General features: G+C 45.1%; 1 protein-coding gene across 2 annotated transcripts in view; it reads left to right on the top strand.

The window, feature by feature from the left end:
• Positions 1-20094, top strand: part of capn5a (calpain 5a) — a 100211-nt gene that overhangs the window by 57033 nt on the left and 23084 nt on the right. For both annotated transcript variants that reach the window (XM_048533535.2, XM_048533536.2), the window contains exons 3-4: positions 11763-11894; positions 14868-15076. In XM_048533535.2, the coding sequence (XP_048389492.1) occupies positions 11763-11894; positions 14868-15076 (341 nt within the window). The remainder of the gene's footprint in view (positions 1-11762; positions 11895-14867; positions 15077-20094) is intronic.

The raw sequence follows: 20094 nt of genomic DNA, 5'->3' as shown, positions 1-20094 counted from the left end.
TGCTGGCCAGAATGTTGCTCAGTTGTCTTCCTCCAGATGCTTCCACTGGTTCCTGAGAGACACAAGGTGACTGGTTCCCCCATAAAAGTTCTCTGACTTAGCAGTTTAAAAAGTCACAGCATATAGCAGTAAAGATAAATTGGTTTCCTTCAGGTGTAGAGTGAGTTTTGACTGAAGAGAATAGCAAGGCTGCTGCTGAGCTGATGACGAAATGAACACCTCTTTCTCTTCCCCCGCTTTTCACTTCCCCTTATTTGACTTATCACTCTCCTTCTCTGTGATTTATTTCCAGCTTCAAACTGTTCAGTTACCTGAGAACGAATCATGCAATTTCTGGCAGGAAAAAAGATCTGTGTCATTGATAACTGGTTAGTAGTCCATAGATCAGTCAATTTCTTGTTGCCAGTAAAAGCTGCATCTGTATACCGCCTTAGCAACAAATTGTCCGCAATTATACTCATTCAAACAATTGTTTTACATGATGCCCACAGTAGGTATCAGGCATCAAAACTGTAGCCACTTTTCAAACACTGCGTTGGAAACAACTCTCTTTAATTTTGGACACCAGTTTTTAAAAACATAAAATAAAAAAGGCATGGTCCCATTGTCCCTTCATTCGGTGACATGAACAGTCCTTCTATTATGAACAAGTTGTTAAACTGTAGGAGCACCTCCCACTGCACCACATGACCCCCCCCCAACACCCCGTCCCCGGCTCTGTTGGTACTGAATGCGGTGCCCATACTCCCAGTGTTTACAGTGTTAACTGTATTGCAGGAAACAGGCAATAAACAGTTGGGGATAAATGGAGAACCATGAAGGGGAGACGGAGCCGAAATGATCTGGGTAAAAACGATTGCACATAGGGTTGAAGGAAAGTGCCAACATCGACTGAGAGTTTTAGCTGTCACAGCGAGCTGACAGTGACTTCATTTGATTTAAAGCAATCAGCAAAAGAAGCAAAGGGGAACAAGAGAGAAAACATCTCCACGCAGCGGGTGGCCAGGATCTGGAATGCACTGCCTGGAAATGTGGTGCAGGCAGGTTCAAATGAGGCATTCAAGAGGGCGTTGAATAATTATTTGGAAAGCAATAATATCCAGGGTGTGGGGAGAAAGGTTGGGTATTGGCACCACGTAAAGATGCTCATATGAAGATCCAGTACAGGCATGATGGGCTGAATGGCCTTTTCCTGCGCTGTAACAATTCTGTGATTCTGCACACTCTGGGCAAAGTGGAAGAACTTGAATTTAAAATTAAAATTAATTTAATTTAGAAAATGAACATGACGGGAAGGGCTGAAATGTTTAGGGTGGATACAAGAAATTTACTGAGAAGTGGCTTTGAATAAATAAATGACCAAGCATGACACCAACTACTCCCTTCCCAACAATGTGAAATTGCTGATGAAAGTTACACAGAATTAAACCCCACTAACCTGGGGATTCCTGAGATATCAATAAGCATAGCTGCACAATGCTAGTTCAGATAAGTAAAGCTCTCATCAGATAAAGGAATGCTAGGGCTCAAGCCCTATTTCCCCCTCATTTTTCTTGTGCCTCCATGGACCCCTGTGTTGCCTAATTGGTGTATTTAAACCAAAGTGGAAATTATATAGTGCAGAATGCTGGAGTACCTACTAACCACTGAGCCACTGTGTCGCCTGAAATGGGCAGAGCGTTGTGCTCATAATGCCAAGTCACGCATTCAGATCCCCATTCTAACGAGCTTGCTGGCTTCTAGCTGAGACTTAAATAAAGTGCTTCTGGGAGTCCTCCTGTGGTGCAGTGGTATTGTCTCTATCCCCTGGACAGACAGACCCAGCTTCAGGTCCCACCTGCTCCAGAGAAGTGTGAAAACATCTCTGCACAGGTTGATTGGGAAAGATAGGTTAAATAAAACAAAACATAGCTACAGCTTTTGTGCTCCTGAGATGCTGCTGGGCCTGCTGTGTTCATCCAGCCTCACATTTTATTATCATAGCTACAGCCACCTTGAGTTGGAGCCTTTTATCTTTATTTTGTCAGTTTATGTGATCGAATGAGATGTTTTTCAAAACCGTTGTTTTGTAAAGGACTGGAAAACTGAGGAGGGATTGGAGAGGCTGAAGTTGCTTTGCTTAGAAAAGAGGAGGCTGATGGGAGGTTTGGTTGCATGGGGCAATAATGTGAGGGGCCTGGTTAGAATGGAAGGGAAGGGCCCATTCATCTTAGCAGAGAGATCTGTGACTGGGAAGAGGTGGACTAAAAGTTACAGTGACCAGTGGAGGGATTAGAAAGGAAGGTAGTTGGTGATTGGGACTCATCACCTGAAACGCTACACTCATAGGTGTGTAGAAGAGTCTCTCCAGTGCCAGACCGCTGGAGCAAATGTTGGAATGTGGGGAATCCATTTTCAGATGGTGCAGACATGATGAGCCAAGTGGCCTCATTTTGTGAATTTTGTGAATGCAACTATTGTGGATATAGAGCAATGATTCAAAGGTGCTATTTGAAAGAGGACGGTGTTAATTGTATATTTTCAAATTAACCCATTCAGAGATGATTTTACACACTTTGGGAGTGGATGGAGTTTGAACCCGGACCTACTGTCCCAGAGGTAGGGACACTGCCACTGCACCACTAGGGCCTAAAATTCTTGTAATAACTCCACAGGGGCCAGTATCCCCTCACCAATTTGTGGGTGCACAGTATGTGGACTCTGACAAATCAGTTCATAGCCAGTCCTTAGATTGAGGATGATTCTCTACACCCCCTGTTTATATCATAGAATCCCTACAGTATGGAAACAGGCCCTACAGCCCAACAACACCACACTGACCCTCAGAGAATCCCACTCAGATCCTTCCCTTATTATCCACCTAAGCTACACATGCCTGAACATGAGGGCAATACACCTGGCCTGCACAACGTTGCATTGGTTTTCTCTGGGTGCTCCAGTTTCCTCCCACAGTCCAGACACGGGGAGAATGTGCAAACTCCACACAGACAGTCACTAGAGGGTGGAATCGAACCGGGTTCCTGGCACTGTGAGACAGCAGTGTTAGCCACTGAACCACCATGCCAGCCAGGGCTCCCTGATTGGCCCAGGTTAACAGCCCCAATCAGGGAACTCATACTCTACAAGATTCACCTGGCCAACCTCATTGCAATCACGACAATCCCTAAATCGTGTAGATATTTTTAATCAACTTGTTCAAACATCTTGTTACACACCTCTGGGGCAAATTGGACTTGAACCCAGGCTTTTGGCTTAGAGGCTGGGACACTACCACTGTATCACATGGGGTCCAACATGTCCAAATTGCATCTTCTTCATTGGGTGTTAATTATTTTCAGGAAGTGAACATTAAGCTGGGATTTACCTCTGTTGAGAATAGATTGAGAGGTCAGCAGTGCTTGATGTGTAATGGGTGTCTCTTTCAAACTGAAGCGTGTAAAGGTTCCAGCTTTCACCTGACTCTCAAGAGTTTGTCAGAGGTGGTAGAATCTAATGTTTAACCAGGAGACGTGGGAGAGATACAGTGAGTTTGCAGGGCATTAAGGCAGGCAGGATAACTGATCTGGTAATTTCAGTCTGTTGTGTAGTTCAATGTTAATGGATATGATAGGAAGGTGGTGATCTTTAACATAATGTAACTGTTATATCAGTAATTGTGTTCAAGAGACTGTGGGTAAAGGATGGAATAGTCTGAGGTTATGTACCTTGGCAGGAAGAATAGAGGAGCCAAATATTGTTTAAATGGAGAAGGGAGCTGCAGGGAGCTACAGAACAGATGGATCTGGGAGTCCTGGTGCATGAATTCCAAAAAGCTAGCATCCACGTTTATAGAACATAGAACATAGAACAATACAGCACAGAACAGGCCCTTCGGCCCTCGATGTTGCACCAGCCTGTGAACTAATCTAAGCCCATCCCCCTACACTATCCAATCATCTTCCATATGCTTATCCAAGGACTGTTTAAATACCCCTAATGTGGCTGTGTTCACGACATTGGCAGGCAGGGTGTTCCATGCCCATACCGCTCTCTGAGTAAAGAACCTGCCTCTGACATCTGTCTTAAATCTATCACCCCTCAATTTGTAGCTAGGCCCCCTCGTGCAAGCTGACATCATCATCCTCAGAAAAAGACTCTCACTGACCACCCTATCTAATCCTCCTTAGCGGGCAACAGGGAAGGCAAATGGAATGTCGACCTTTATTACAAAGGGAATGAAGTATAAAGGTTGGGGAGGTTTTGCTAAAACTGTACAAGGTACTAATGGGACCATAGCTGGAGTACTGTGAACAGTTCCTGGCCCTTTAGTGAAGGAAAGGTGTAATAACGTTAGAGACAATCCAGAGAAGGTTCACAAGACAGATACAGGGTATGGAGGGACTGTCTAATGAGAAAAGGTTGAGTGGTTTGGGACATGACAGCGTAGATGTGGAGAGGTTATTTCCCTTTGTGGGAGCGTCTAGGACCAGAGAGTAACAACTCACAATAAGGGATGCGACATTTAACACAAAGATGAAGCAAAAATTCTTCTTTACGAGGGTGGTGAATCTGTGGAATTCTTGAATGCACAGGGCTGTTGATACTGAGTCATTCAAGCCTGAGATAGAGTTTTAATCAGGAAGGAGAATCAAGGGCTATTGGGCAAAGGCAGGAAAGTTGAGCTAAGGATTATCAGGTCAACCATGATCTGATAGGCAAAGCAGACTCCATGGGCTGAATGGTCTATTTCTGCAGCTACATCTTATAGTTTTACGGTGCTTGATCAAAGGACATCAGAAAGTTGAATAAACCTAATTTCTCTTTCACAAAACCATATTGTATCTGGCTGATTATCTTGAAGGGCCCCGTCATACAGTCTTTTACAATAGCTTCTGGCATTGAGCGAGGTGGTCATCTCTTCAATATGCAGAATAGAAAGCTAAGCCACAACCTCAAGGCAGTTCAAACTATCCCGCATGGCATTGTTCTGACATGACATCACCACCAAAGCATATCCTCTGTTTTCTGATGTAGCAAGTGTTGCCAATGCCGGAGTCAGCAATAACAAAGTGTGGAGCTGGAGCAACACAGCTACCTGGCCTGCTGTGCTGTGTTCATCCAGCTCCGCACTGTTGTCTCTGTTTCCAGATACTGACTGACCTGGGCATCTCTTCCATTCCATAATACTGAGCTAATTCTGTGCTCAGACTCTTCTTGAGGAAGGTTTATTTCAAAGAGAATCCTTTGCCACTCTTTGAGGAGGGCATTGTTCTCTCTGTTGGCCTGGCTGCTTGTTATCACAAAACATATGACTGAAACTGATTAGCTTGTTGCCTTCCATGGAATCTGTTTTACTGTGGGTGGTGGGTGTGTGTGTGTGTGTGCATGTGTGTGTGAATACGTGTGTGTATGTGAATGTGTGCGTGTGTGTTTGTGTGTGTGTGAATATGTGTGTGTATGTGAATGTGTGCGTGTGTGTTTGTGTGTGTGTGTGAATATGTGTGTGTATGTGAATGTGTGCGTGTGTTTGTGTGTTTGTTTGTGTGTGTGTGTGTGTGTGTGAATATGTGTGTGTATGTGAATGTGTGCGTGTGTGTTTGTGTGTGTGTATGCGTTTTTGTGTGCGCGTGCGCGTGTGTGTGTGTGTGTGCGCGCGTCCTCCCCGTTTCTTCAAGTTCCAAATTGAATAATATTTAACTGTGAATTGTTAACTCTGTTTCTCTCTCCATAGAATCTGTCTGACCTGCTGAATTTCTCCAACTCTTCCATAATAATAGAGCTTTTACAGCATGGAAAGAGGCCCTTCAGCCCATTGCGCCCGTGCCAGTCGTCCAACATCAAGTTATTATATACCCATATTTTAGCTCTCAGCCCACGGCCTTTAGCTTTTGTGCTCCTGAGTAGCTGCTTGGCCTACTGTGTTCATCCAACTCCATACTTTGTTATCTTGGATTCTCCAGCATCTGCAGTTCCCATTATCTCTGATACATCTTTTCAAGTCGAGATGACTTTTCATCGGAGCAGACATGAAGTGTGCAGGGGGCAATATTTATGCATTGGTAGGGGTTGGAGTGCTGGGGGAGAAAGATTAAGTGATCAGAATGGTGTGTTTGGAGGAACACAGCAGGCCAGACAGCATCAGAGGAGCAGGAGAGTTGACGTTTCTTCTAAAGAAGGGTCCCGACCCGAAATGTCAACTTTCCTCCTCCTCTGATGCTGCCTGGCCTCCTGTGTTCCTCCAGCTCCACACTGTGTTCCCACTGACTCCAGCATATGCAGTTCTTACGATCTTGGAATGGTATGTCTAACTACCAGACTGGAATGAACAGATAGCCACACTGGTCAGAGATAATGGGAATTTCAGAATCCTTTCCCCAACCCCCTTTTCTGATGAAGGGTCTAGGCCTGAAACATCAGCTTTTGTGCCCCTAAGATACTGCTTGGCCTGCTGTGTTCCTCCAGCCCCACACTTTGTAATCTTGGATAGCCATACTGGAGTGGGGAGAGGGGAGAGAGGACATGGTGACAGAGAATGTAACAGGTAAAACTAAAAGATAGGGAAGAAATGGGAGAGAGTTTGCAGTCTGAAAGGTGTTGAACTCAATATCAAGTCCAGTACATTGTAAATTGCCTGATATATGATTTCCAGCATTTTTTGTCCTCAAATAAAAATAGCTTAGGTCCAACAAAGTTGATTGAATTTTTTGAGGAGGTGATTAGGTGCAGATACAATAGTAACGCAGCTGATGCAGTCTACGTGGACTTTAGTGAGGCCTTTGACAAAGTCTTGCATAGCAGCTTGGCTAGGTGGTTAAGAGTCAATGAGATCCACAGCAATTTGGCTCCAAAACTGACTTCATAGCAGGAAGCAGAGGTAGATGATTGAAGGGTGTTTTTCTGTGACTGAAAGATTGTACTCAGTGTATGCCACAGGCTTCAGTGCTGGGTCCTTGTTTGTTGTATGTGTATAATAATGATCTAGACATGAGTATACATGGAATGGCCAGTAAGTTCACAGACAACACAATAATTCTGTGTAAATAATGAGGGTGAAAGCTGTAGACTACAGGACAACATAGACAGACTGGTCAGAGGGGCTGAGTAGTGGTAATTGGAATTTAATCCTGAATGAGTATGAGGTGATGCACATTGGGAGGATGAACAAAGCAAGAGAGTACACATTGAATGGTAGGATCCCGGGAATTGAACAGGATCAGGGGCTCTTGATGTGCATGCCATGGATCTGTAAAGGCAGTGGAACAGGCAGATGAAGGTGGTTAAGAAGACATACGGCACGGTGGCTCAGTGGTTAGCACTGCAGCCGCACAGTGCCAGGGACCCAGGTTCAATTCCAGCCTTGGGCGACTGTCTGTGTGGAGTTTGCACATTCTCCCCATGGGATTCCTCCGGGTGCTCCGGTTTCCTCCCACAGTCCAAAGATGTGCAGGTTAGGTGGATTGGCCATGCTAAATTGCCCGTAGTGTTCAGGGGTGTGTGGGTTATAGGGGGATGGGTCTGGGTGGGATTCTCCAAGGGGTAGTGTGAACTTGTTGGGCCAAAGGGCCTGTTTCAAACTATAGGGAATCTAGTCTAATTAGTCAAGGCATCGAATACAAGAACAAGGAGGTTCTGAAGGAGCTGTCTGTAATGTTAGTTAGGTCACAGCTGGAGTATTGTGTGCAATTTTGGTCACCACGCTGTAGGAAGGGTGTGATTGAACCAAAGAGGGCGTAGAAGACAACCACCCATTCTGAAGAAGGGTGGCCAAACCTAAAATATTAACTTTGCTTGCTCTCCACAGATGTTGCCGGATCTGCTCAGCTTTACCAGTAACTTCTGTTTTTGTTCACCAGGATGTTGCCTGGGCTGGTGTGTCTCAGCTATGAAGAGAGACTAGATAGGCTGAGATAACGGGAACAGCAGACGCTGGAGAATCCGAGATAACAAAGCGTGGGGCTGGATGAACACAGCAGGCCAAGCAGCATCTCAGGAGCACAAAAGCTGACGTTCCAACCCTGACCCTTCATCAGAAAAGGGGATGGGGAGACAGTTCTGAAATAAATTGGGAGAGAGGGGAAGGCTGTTCGAAGATGGATAGAGGAGAAGATAGGTGGAGAGGAGACAGACTTGAAATGTTGTCTTGCTCTCCCGCTCCATGGATACTGCCTGACTGCTGTGATTTACAGCATTTTTTGTTTTCAGTACAGATTCCAGCATCTGCAGTAATTTGCTCTGATCTATTTTTATTTGCTTTCCTTCAGAATTTCAGCATCTGCAGTACTTTGAATTCTCTCTCTGTTTCTTTCCTCTGTCTGTTGCTCAGATAATGTGCACACCTTGTAATTAATTTCCCCCCACCCCCCTCATTACAGTTGTTAGCTGCTTTGGCTTAGAGTCATAGAATCCCTATAGTGTAGAAACAGGCCCTTCGGCCCAACAAGCCCACACTGAACCTCAAAGCATCCCACCCAGACCCATCCCTCTAACCCACCTATTCTACACATCCCTGAACACAATGGGCAATTTAGCATGGCCAATCCACCTACCCTGCACGCCTTTGGATCATGGGAGGAAAGTAGAGCACCTGGAGGAAACCCACACAGACACGGGGAGAATGTTCAAACTCCACACAGACAGTCGCCAGAAGGTGGAATCAAACCTGGGTCCCTGGTGCTGTGAGGCAGCAGTGCAAACCACTGAGCCACCGTGCCACCCTGCGTACTGTGTCCTTTCAGCATATCCTGTTCTTGTACGCATTGTTTTTCCATGGCGCAGGGAGACCATAAGACCATAAGACGTAGGAGTGGAAGTAGGGCCATTCGGCCTATCAAGGCCACTCCACCATTTAAATCATGGCTGATGGGCATTTCAACTCCACTTCCCTGCACTCTCCCCGTAGCCCTTGATTCCTTGTGGGATCAAGAATTTGTCGATCTCTGCCTTGAAGGCATCCAATGTCCCAGCCTCCACTGCACTCCGTGGCAATGAATTCCACAAGCCCACCACTCTCTGGCTGAAGAAATATCTCCTCATTTCCGTTGTAAGTTTACCCCCTCTAATTCTAAGGCTGTGCCCATGTGTCCTAGTCTCCCTGCCTAACGGAAACAACTGCCCAGCGTCCACCCCCCTTCTAAACCATACATTATCTTCTAAGTGTCTATTAGATCTCCCCTCAACCTTCTAAACTCTAATGAGTACAATCCCAGGATCCTTAGCCATTCATCATACGTTAAACCTACCATTCCAGGGATCATCTGTGTGAATCTCTGCTGGACACACTCCAGGACTAGTATGTCCTTCCTGAGGTGTGGGGCAGTTGGGTCTGAGTTTTGAAATGAAACTTAATGAGTAACTGATAGTTAATTGACAATAGACTTAGTCTCTGTCAACTGGTTGGGGATTCACTTATTCTTTTGTTACAGCTCACTGGGTTACCCTTTATTGTTCAAGGTCAGTGCACTGAGTGTAGGACTTAGGAGATAATGTTGCAGCTGTACAGGACATTGGTTAGGGCCACTTTTGGAAGACTTCATGAAATTCTGGTCTCCCTGCTATAGGAAAGATGTTGTGAAGCTTGAAAGGATTCAGAAAAGATTTACAAGGATGTTGCCAGGGCTAGAGGGTTTGAGCTTCAGTGAAAGACTGAATAGGCTGGGGCTATTTTCCCTGGACCGTCAGAGGCTGAGGGGTGACCTTATAGCAGATTGTAAAATCATGAGGAGCATGGATAGTATAAATGGACAAGGTCTTTTCCCCAGAGTGGGAGGGTTCAAAACTGGAAACCATAAGTTTAATGTGAGAGCGGAAAGATTTAAAAGTGACCTAACAGGCAACTTTTTCACGTAGAGTTTGGTGTGGGTATGGAATGAGCTGCCAGAGGGAAGTGGTGGAGGCTGGTACAATTACAACATTTAAAAGGCATCTGGATGGGTACATGAATAGAAAAGGGTTTAGAGGGATATGGGCCAAATGCTAGCAAATGGGGTTCGGTTTATTTAAGATGTTTGGTTGGTATTGACAAGTTGGACCAAAGGGCCTGCTTCCATGCTGTATGTTCCTATGATTCTCTGATAATTGACTGCAGAGATTACCTGGTTGAAATGAACTTCTGGAAATTGTGATTATGGAAATGAATTAAATGCAGGAGAAATAAATTAACTGCACTTCAGTCTCATTGCAACATAGTGGTAGTGTCCCTATCTATGGGACAGCAGTCCTACCTGCTGTAGAGGTGTGTCGTACCATCTCTGAACTGAACAAAAACAAAGTTGCTGGAAAAGCTCAGACGGTCTGACAGCATCTACGAATTAAAAAACAGAGTTAACGTTTCGGGTCCAGTGACCCTTCCTCAGAACTGAACCGGTATCTTCTGAGGAAGGGCCACTAGGCCCAAAATGTTAACTGTTTCTTCCTTCACAGATGCTGCCACACCTGCTAAGCTTTTCCAGCAAATTTGTTATTGTTCCTGATTTACAGCATCCGCAGTTCTTTCGGTTTTTATTTAGCCTGAACCGAACAGGTTGTTTTGAAAATAATTCTCACTGTTGATTACAAGTGCTGCATGGATTTTCTGGAGTCCATCCTTCCAACGTAACACTCGCCCATCAGCTGTATGTGAGTGATACAGCGACAAAAATACTGATTGTAGGAAGTAGGGACAGGAGTAGGCTATTGAGCCCATCGAGCCTGCTCTTCCCCTCAATACAACCACAGCTGTGGCTTGAAATCCATTTTCTTGCTTTTCCTCCATTGGGTTTACTCTTCCTGATCTAAATATTGCCTAACTCAGCCTTCAATATAGTCAATGACAATACCCCTCAGAGAGTAGAGATTCCTCCTTCTTCTCTCCATTTCAAATAGGACACCATTTATCTTTCAACAGCGCCTCCTAGATCCAGACTTTCCCACAACAAGGAAGTGTGATCTTTGCATCCACCTTGTCAAGCTCCCTGCAACTCTAATATCAACCAATAAGATCTCCTCTGGAATAACTCCACAGAGACCAGTATCCCATCACCAAATCGCCCCTTATTTACAAATGCATAGTACTTGGCTCTGGTCCAACCAGCACAGAGTGGGCATCTAGACTGAACAGAACCTCTGACTCTCCTGTTTATATCTGTCAGCCAGGGCTCCCTTATTAGGTTTTAGAGTTTACATTTTATTGTCACGATTACTCAAGTGTAGATGTACATGAGTACAGTGTACATCTCCACACATAGCGCCATTTTAGGTACCATGGCACCTCAGTACAAAGTAGTAACAGAAATGAGTTAAAAGTTTCGTATTACTTCATAGAATAGTAGAAAAATAAGGAAATTGGTAATAGTTTACATTTGATGTCTTTCATAGTTTAAGCTAGAAAAATAAAGGAATAAGTTAAGAGTTTTTGGTGAGTCCTCCATTTATCTCACTCTGCCGTCTGTTCACGACCTTGGACCAGATTTAACCATGGAAGTCTTATTCTATGAGGTCCACCTGGTTGACCTCATTCCAATCACGACAAACTCCCTCTGTTAAACCTCTGAGTATGAGCTCAGCCTTTCCTCGTCAGGCACGCTCCTTCATGCTGAGAACGCAACTGGGGAATTTTTTTCTGAATAACTTGCACTTCAAGTCCATTCCTCGTCAGGTAAGGAAATGGAAAATATGGCCTCGAAGACAAGAATTACAAGTCACGGAGGAATACCCTGTAATTTTAACGAATTAGGGTGCTAAAATGGAGACTCTCCTTGTGCATCTCCTTGAGGTGATGTTTTACTTTCTCTCTCTTTTCTCTACAGGAAATCTGCAACAGCCCTCACCTCTTTGTGGATGGGATGAGTGCCCATGACCTGAACCAGGGCCAGTTGGGTAACTGCTGGTTTGTTGCTGCTTGTTCCTGCTTAGCCTCCAGAGACGCTTTGTGGCAGAAGGTAATTGGCTCTTTAAATCTCCCCGGGCCTCCTTAATACAACAGCAGTGATTGTGCAACGAGCTCAAAGCTTTGAACAGCTCACAATGAGGCCTACCTTTCCTGTATTGCAGCATTCCTCTCATGGGCTACCACCTCTGCACATAGCAAAACAAAGAAGTTGATAGTGAAAGGAACTGAGCTTAAGAGAAGGGAGATAACCAGGTGTAGAGCTGGATGAACACAGCAGGCGAAGCAGCATCACAGGGGCTGCTTGGCAAAGCTTTCCTGCTCCTGTGATGCTGTGTTCATCCAGCTCTACATCTTGTTATCTCAGATTCTCCAGCATCAGCACTTCCTACAATCTCTTAAGAGAACGGACTTGTTAGCAACAGAGATAATGGGAACTGCAGATGCTGGAGATTCCAAGATAATAAAATGTGAGGCTGGATGAACACAGCAGGCCAAGCAGCATCTCAGGAGCACAAAAGCTGACGTTTCGGGCCTGGACCCTTCATCAGGACTTGTTAGCAAGATTAATGCTCGCCTTCATTGTTCAGGCCTTTGCACACAGGAGTTGGAGCGTCACGTTCATGGTGTACAGGACATTCGCGAGGCCTTTTCTGGAATACTGTGTCCCGTTCTGGTCAGTCTGCTATAGAAAGGATATTACTAACTGGGAAGAGTTCAGAAGAGATTTACCAGGATGTTGTTGGGAATGGAGGGTTTGAGTTATAAAGATAGGCCGAATAAGCTGGGACTTTTTTCTCTGGAGCGTAGGAGGTGGAGGGGTGACGTTATAAAGATTTATGAAATCATGAGGGCCATAGATAAGGCGATCAGTAGGTGTCTTTTCCCCGGGCAGAGGATATTTTTAAGGTGAGAAACGAAAGATTTAAAAAGGACATGGGGGCAATTTTTTACACAGAGTGGTTCGTATGTGGAATAAACTGTCAGAGGAAGTGGTGGATGTGGGCACAGTTGCAACATTTAAAAGATATTTAGATAAGTAATGTTTGGAGGGATACAGGCCAAGCACAGGCAGGTGGAACTAGTTTATCTTGGGATTATGGTCAGCATGGATTGGTTGGACCGAAGGGTCTGTTTCTCTGCTTTACGACTCTATGGCTATAACTTTTAGATCAACAAGGATATGATGTCATACCATCCCCCTTCCTAAAGGCCTGTAGTTAACTGAAATGTTGAAGACTGAGATTGATAAGTTTTTTTGTTACCCAACAGTGCTACCAGCAGTAGCATCTGAATTATTTGGCTAAGATGCACTGGTGAAGCGTTATTTAATTAAGTATCTAGAGCACTTAAAAATCAAGACTGGCCCAATTTACTCAGCCTGTCCTCATAGGGCAGTCCCTCCAAACTTGGGATCAACCCTGGGAATCTTTTCTGGACTGCCTTCAATGCCAGCATATCTTTCATTGGACAAGGGCTCACAAACTATTAACAGCATTCCTTATGTGGTCTGACTCGTATAGTATAGTTTTATATACTGTATAGTTTTGACATGACCTCCTTATTTCATATTCCATGCCGCTTGAAGGCCAACATTTTCCTTTCCTATTTGCCTGCTAAACATGTATGCTATTGGGCGGCACGGTGGCTCAGTGGTTAGCACTGCAGCCTCACAGCGCCAGGGACCCAGGTTCGATTCCTGCCTCGGGTGACTGTCTGTGTGGAGTTTTCACATTTTCCCCGTGTCTGCGTGGGTTTTCTCCGGGTGCTCTGGTTTCCTCCCACAGTCCAAAGATGTGCAGGCTAGATGGGTCGGCCATGTGAAATTACCCATAGTGTTCAGGGGTGTGTGGGTTATGGGGGGATGGGTCTGGGTGGGATGCTCCAAGGGGTGGTGTGGACTTGTTGGGCCAAAGGGCCTGTTTCCACACTGTAGGGAATCTAATCTAATCTAAAGCATACAGTCATAGAGTTGTACACAGCACAGAAACAGACATTATTGTCTAACACGTCCATGCTGACCAGATATCCTAACTTAATCAAGTCTGATTTTCCAGAATTTGGCCCATATCCTTCTAAACCTTTCTTATTATGGGCAGCACAGTGGCTCAGTGGTTAGCACTGCTACTTCACAGCCCCAGGGACACAGGTTCAATTCCACTCTCAGTTTGCACATTGTCCCTGTGTCTGTGTGGGTTTCCTCTGAGTGCTCCTGTTTCCTCCCACAGTCCAAAGGTGTGCAGGTTAGGTGCATTGGCCTTGCTATAAACCCCATAGTGTCCAGAGATGTGCAGGTCAGAGGGTTAGCTGTGGAAAGCAGGGTTACAGGGATGGGGATGGGGGTAGGGAGTGGTGGGATGCTCTTCAGAGTGTTGATGTGGGCTCAGTGGGCTTAATGGGCTGAATAGCCTGGTTCCACAGTGTAGGATTCAATAATTCTATTATGTACCAGATGTCTTTTAAGTGTTGTAATTGAGCCAGGCCCCACCATCCCCACTGGCAGCTCATTCCACCCTGTGCATGAAAAAGCTTCCCCTTGGGTCCCTTTTATATTTTTCCCCTCTCTTGTGGTTTATGCAACCAGACCCACAAACCCCTCTGTACTGTCGCTTTCTCCTTTGAAGCACCATTCATCTTTCTAGCCTTTATTGTTAAAGTGCAGAATCTCTCAATTACCTACATTATATACCATCTGCCAAGTTTTTTGCCCACTTGCTTGACTCTGAGTCATCCTCATCACTTGCCTTCCCACCTATTTCTGCGCCATCCACAAACTTGACTAAATGAGCTCAGTTCCCTTGCATTGAATGAGTTTGCCTGTGTTGCTGGAGGGGTGGGGGGAGGAGGTGGTTGCCAATGTCTGCCAGAGGTCTCCACGGTGTCAATGGGCACCGGTGGCACCTGGCGAGAAGCGGGAACAGCAAGGATATGATGTCATACAAATCACTTGCATGGTCAGCAGGCAAAGCTTTGGGAAGAGCTGATCTGCCAACCCCTTTTCATTGTCTCTCCTTGTGGGGAACAGGTCATCCCGAACTGGAAGGAACAGGAATGGGCAGTGGACAGACCCAACAACTATGCTGGGATTTTTCACTTCCGCTTCTGGCGTTTCGGAGAATGGATTGATGTTGTGGTTGATGATCGCCTGCCTACAGTCAATGGTCAGCTGATCTACTGTCACTCCAATTCCAAGAATGAATTCTGGAGCGCGCTGGTGGAGAAAGCTTATGCCAAGTGAGTAGACCATGGACCAGAATTTCACTGTGTTACTGCGCCGTTCAATTGTGTGGACCTACAATCTTGCAGCGCGGGCAGAGGCCATTCAGCCCATCATACCTCTCTGGAGGAGCTATCCAATTAGTCCCTGCTCTCCCCCAGACCCCACCCTGACATTCTTCCTCTTTAACACTTAATAGTGCAATTCCCTCCTGAAAATTCCCATCGAATCTGCTTCCAAAGCCCTTTCAGGCACTGTGTTTCATTTTTGTTTCGACAATCCTGCTGGTGATTTTGGCAGGTTACATTAAACCCTACAGCTAATGACGCTGCTGCCAAAAGAAACAGTTCCTTTTTACCCACGCCTCTTAATTGTACTCCTCTCTATTAACATTAGCCGAAGAAGCATTTGGCCCATCATGTCTGCTCCGCCTTTGCGTGAGTCCTATCGAATCTGATTATCCTCAACTCCACTTTCCTGCCTTGTCCGCATAACTCTTAAGATTATCCCGAATGACCCAGCCTCGTCAGCTCTCTGCAGCAAAGAATTTCACTGATTCACGACCCACTGAGGGAAGAAATTCCTCTTCAATTCTGTCTTAAATGTACAACCCCCTTGCTCTGAGATGATGGCCTCTAGTCCTAGACTCTCCCACAAGGGGAAGCCACGTTTCCACATCTACCCTCGCAAGTCCTTTATGCGTTTTAAGAAGGTTTTCCTCCTAGAGCCATTGTCACACGAGAAACTGTAACTGATTACTTTCCACAGATGCTGTCAGACATTTCTCCAGCATTTCCGGGTGTTCGTTTCTGATTTCCAGTATCCACTGTATCATGCCATTAATCTCCTCTTAACCTCCTCTGCCTAGACAGTACAAGGTCACACTCCCTCCACGTCATTGAATGTGTTCATCCTTGGTCTCAGTTGAGGAGAATATTGGGGTCCTGGTGTGGCACCTTCAAGCGCTGCAAGCAGAATACAAAATATAGCAGGTGACGATGGCTTGGTGGTCTGTTAATACAGAGACCCAGATCATGTCCTAAGGCCCTAGGTTCAAATCCTGCCATGGCAGATGGTGGAATATAAATTCAATAAAAAAAATCTGGAATTAAGAATCTAATGATGACCATGAATCCATTATCGATTGTTGGAGAAAAACCTATCTGGTTCACTAATTCCCTTGAGGAAAGGAAACTCATCCTTACCTGGTCTGGCCTACGCGTGACTCCAGACCTTCACTGTGGCTGACTCTTAACTGCTCCCTGGGCATTAAAGGATGGGCAATAAATGCTGGCCTGGCCAGTGATGCCCTCATCCCACGAATTAGTAAACCAATTCTACACTGAAATCCTCCTCTCAATCTTACAATTTTGGCATAGCATGAGGGAAAGTTAGTGAAATACATACCCGAACCTCCCCTTAAGCCCTGAAAAAATACCTAATGGGGTAACTTTATTTTTCTGTGATTGAGTTTTAATAAGTGGTGACAAGCAGAAGTGAAGAAATGGTGCTTACAATAACAATTTTATAACATCCCCTTCCAGCATAGAAATAGGTCTTCCAGTACTTCAAGTGTTGTTCCAGGAGCAAGACTCAGAGGATGAAACGAAGTTGTGGCCCCTGAATTGAGTTTTGAAGAAAGCGCGAGATGAGGGAAGGATGGAGAGGCACAGGGTTTTCCAGACATGCTTGCTGAAGGCATAGGGGACAGAAGGATGTGAGAGAGGCCTGGGTGAGGGCTTCTGTAGCCATAGAGCTGAAGCAGAGATGCAACAATCCTGTGGAGGCAGATGAGCAGTTCAGTGACATATAGCCCACTGAGATTGGAAACGAACCGGATCAGTAGGCAGGAGTCTTGCTGAGGAAGGAAGTATTGGTCGCCCTTGGTGTGAGGTGAGCCTGTGAAATTCTCTGCCACAGAAAATGTTTGAGACCAAAACATTCAATGGCTTCAAGAAGGAGCTAGACACAGTTCTTACGGCCGAAGGGATGAAACAGTATGGGGAAGAAAGTGGGAACAAGGGACTGAGTTGGATGATCAGCCATGATCCTGTTGAATGGTGGGAAAGACACAAAGGGCTGAATGGCCTCCTCCTGCTCCCATTTTCAATGCTTCTATGTTTCTAAATCACATAAAAGTGGGTAACCCAAGTCAGAAAGTGATAATGTCATAGGGATCAGTCTTCACATTCCCTTTAGTTTTCTTGGGGCCCTCTGAGGCTCATGCAATGTAAAAACCTCTGGAACTGGAGGTCGTTGCCACAAGCAACGTACTGGTTCATAATCACCGTGTGCACAACATCAGAGCAATTACACACATACGCAGCCTCATAACTTAGAGGGAGCATTGAACACTGCCCAGAGAAACGAGTTTGAATGGAATTCACACCAGCGGCACCGATGACACAATGATGACTCACAACAGTTGAGTTATGTATCTGGAGCCAGAGTAAATATTAAAGTATGTTTGAGCAGTTGCTGAGGTGAATAGGAACAATCTTTTTTTAGACAACATTATTTGTTCATGGGAATGTAGGAATTGCTGGCAAAGCCAACCTTCTTTGTTCAACTCTAACTGCCCCTGAACTGATAGGCCTCCTTGGTGGGTAAGAGTCAGCCACATTACGATGCCTCTGGAGTCACACGTAGGCCGGGCCAGGTAAGGATGGCAGATTTCCTTCCCCAGAGGACATTAGCGAACCAGATGAATTTTTATGAGCATTAACAACTGTGTTATGGCCACAGTCATATGTTTTATCTCTCCAAATTATTAACTTAGTTTGAATTTTTCACCGTGATGTGATTTGAGAGCATGTCCCCAAGAGCATTAGACTGGGACTCTGGAGGGGGTCCAGGCACTAAGGGGATACAATTTCCAACTATGCCCAAATGGCTTTCTATTTTCTTTTGTGCAAGGGGGAGGCAATGGCCTCATGGTATTATCGCTGGGCTGTTAATCCAGAGGCCCAGATAATGTTCTGGGGACCTGGTTTCGAATCCCACCATGGCAGATGGTAGAATTTGAATTCAATGCAATATCTGGACTTAAGAGTCTGATGATGACTGTGAATCCATTGCCGATTATCGGGAAAACCCACCTGGTTCACCAATGCCCTTGAGGGGGAAAAAAACTGCCATCCTTAACCAGTCTGGCCGACATGTGACTCCAGGCCGACAGCAATGTGGTTGGCTCTGAACTGCCCTCTGGGCAATTAGGGATGGGGCAATAAATGCTGCCTGGCCAGCAATGCCTTCATCCCATGAATGAATAAAGAGGAAAAACAAAATCTGATGAAGGGTCTAGGCCCGAAACGTCAGCTCTCCTGCTCCTATGATGCTGCCTGGCCTGCTGTGTTCATCCAGCTCCACACCGTGTTATCTCAGATTTCTGCATCTTTGTTGGAGTGTGGCCAGAGATGGAGTTTTGAGGCTGGATGATGTGAAGGGAGAGAGAGAGAAAAATGTGGTGTGGTGCTTAGGTGCCATCCATGATCCCAAGGGACTCCGTAAGAAAAAGGTGCTGAGGTGAACAAGTACAAAGGTATTTGGGAATTAGGGATAAGAGTGACATCAGTGCTTACATTTCAGAGCATTTACCCTCACTCTAGTTGCACCAGTTCTGAGAGCTCAGTTCTTTTTAACTGGTTAAATTGTAATGAAGCGCAGGGGATTAAATTGAATTGAATTGAATTAACTTTTTATTGTCACAGGTACTCACATGAGCGCAGTAAAAAGTTTACTTGTAAAGGTACCTAGGTGCAGGATCTTGAGCCCAAATTCATAGGAAAAAAAATTAGATAAGTAAAGAAATAAAATGTTCAAAGTAACAGTACTTCTGCCACGATATAGTAAAGAAAAAGGAATTTACAAGAAGAGAACTTAAGACAAAGTCCACTTAAACCCTTTTCAGATTCCGAGAGATTCTGTTTGTTTTACCTATTGCAAGTTTGTAAAAAGTTACAGGATGATTCGAGAGACGAGGGCTGTGGAAAGAAAGTGCAGTGAGAAACTGCAGGTGCTGCAGATCTGAAAGACAGATAAAGTGCTGGAGAAACTCAGCAGGCCTGGCTGTATCTGTGGAGAGAGAAAACAGAGCTCACGTTTCAAGCCCAGCACAACTCTCCTTCAGAAGGAAAGCGACTGCGATACTATCATGTTCAGCTGGTATTATTGACCTTATTTCGTGCAAAATTTGGAATAATTCTGCAATAGCCGTCTTCAATAAAAAAGGGATCGCATAAACGTGGCAGCTGAACGCCCACCACATTGAGGAAAGTCAGGGATGGGCAATAAATTCTGACCCGGCCCATATCCTGTGAGGGAATGATACAAAAGTAATTGTTTGTTTCAAGCTAAACAAAAATTAGGCATTTGACTCCAATACTGAGTAAAATTTTTGGCTGATAATGGCACCAGTTATAAAACAACCTTGTAACAATGGTCACGGTAATTGATTTAATTAAATTCCCAGTTATAAGCATTACACTGGGATTTAAAGGGATGGACAGGATACAGAAGGGATCAAAAATAGAAATTAACCTGTGGAGGCAACAAGGCACATCGAGGAATACCTGACTCGATCTCATGTCCCTGTGACTCCAGACCCACAGCAATACAGTTGATTCTTAACTTTCCTGTGCAACGACCCAAGCAAGCCTCTCAGTTTAAGAGCAATTAGGGATGAGCTGGCCGAAACATTCACGTTCTGAGCCTGGCATGTCTGCCCTTCAGAAATCCGAAGCTTTAACTCTGTTTCTCTCTGACCTGCTGAGTTTCCCCAGCACTTTCTGTTTTTTCTTTCAGGTTTCCATAGTATTTTGTTTTCATTCTTTAGAGTCTGACTTTCGCCCTGTCTCACCTTCTTGTTTCACTCCTGTCTTCAATGCCACTAGACTCAACTATTCTAAAACACTTCTGACTAATCTCACACCCTCCATAAAACTCAACGTTGTTCAAAGTTCTGCATCACAATCCCTTAGTCACAGCAAACCCCGATCACTAACTATGTTGATGCTTGATCTGGAATTCTTCTGTT

The sequence above is a fragment of the Stegostoma tigrinum genome, chromosome 6 (genome assembly GCF_030684315.1).
Source record: "Stegostoma tigrinum isolate sSteTig4 chromosome 6, sSteTig4.hap1, whole genome shotgun sequence".
Classification (NCBI taxonomy): Eukaryota; Metazoa; Chordata; class Chondrichthyes; order Orectolobiformes; family Stegostomatidae; genus Stegostoma; species Stegostoma tigrinum.
This window is presented reverse-complemented; position numbering and strand designations above follow the sequence as displayed.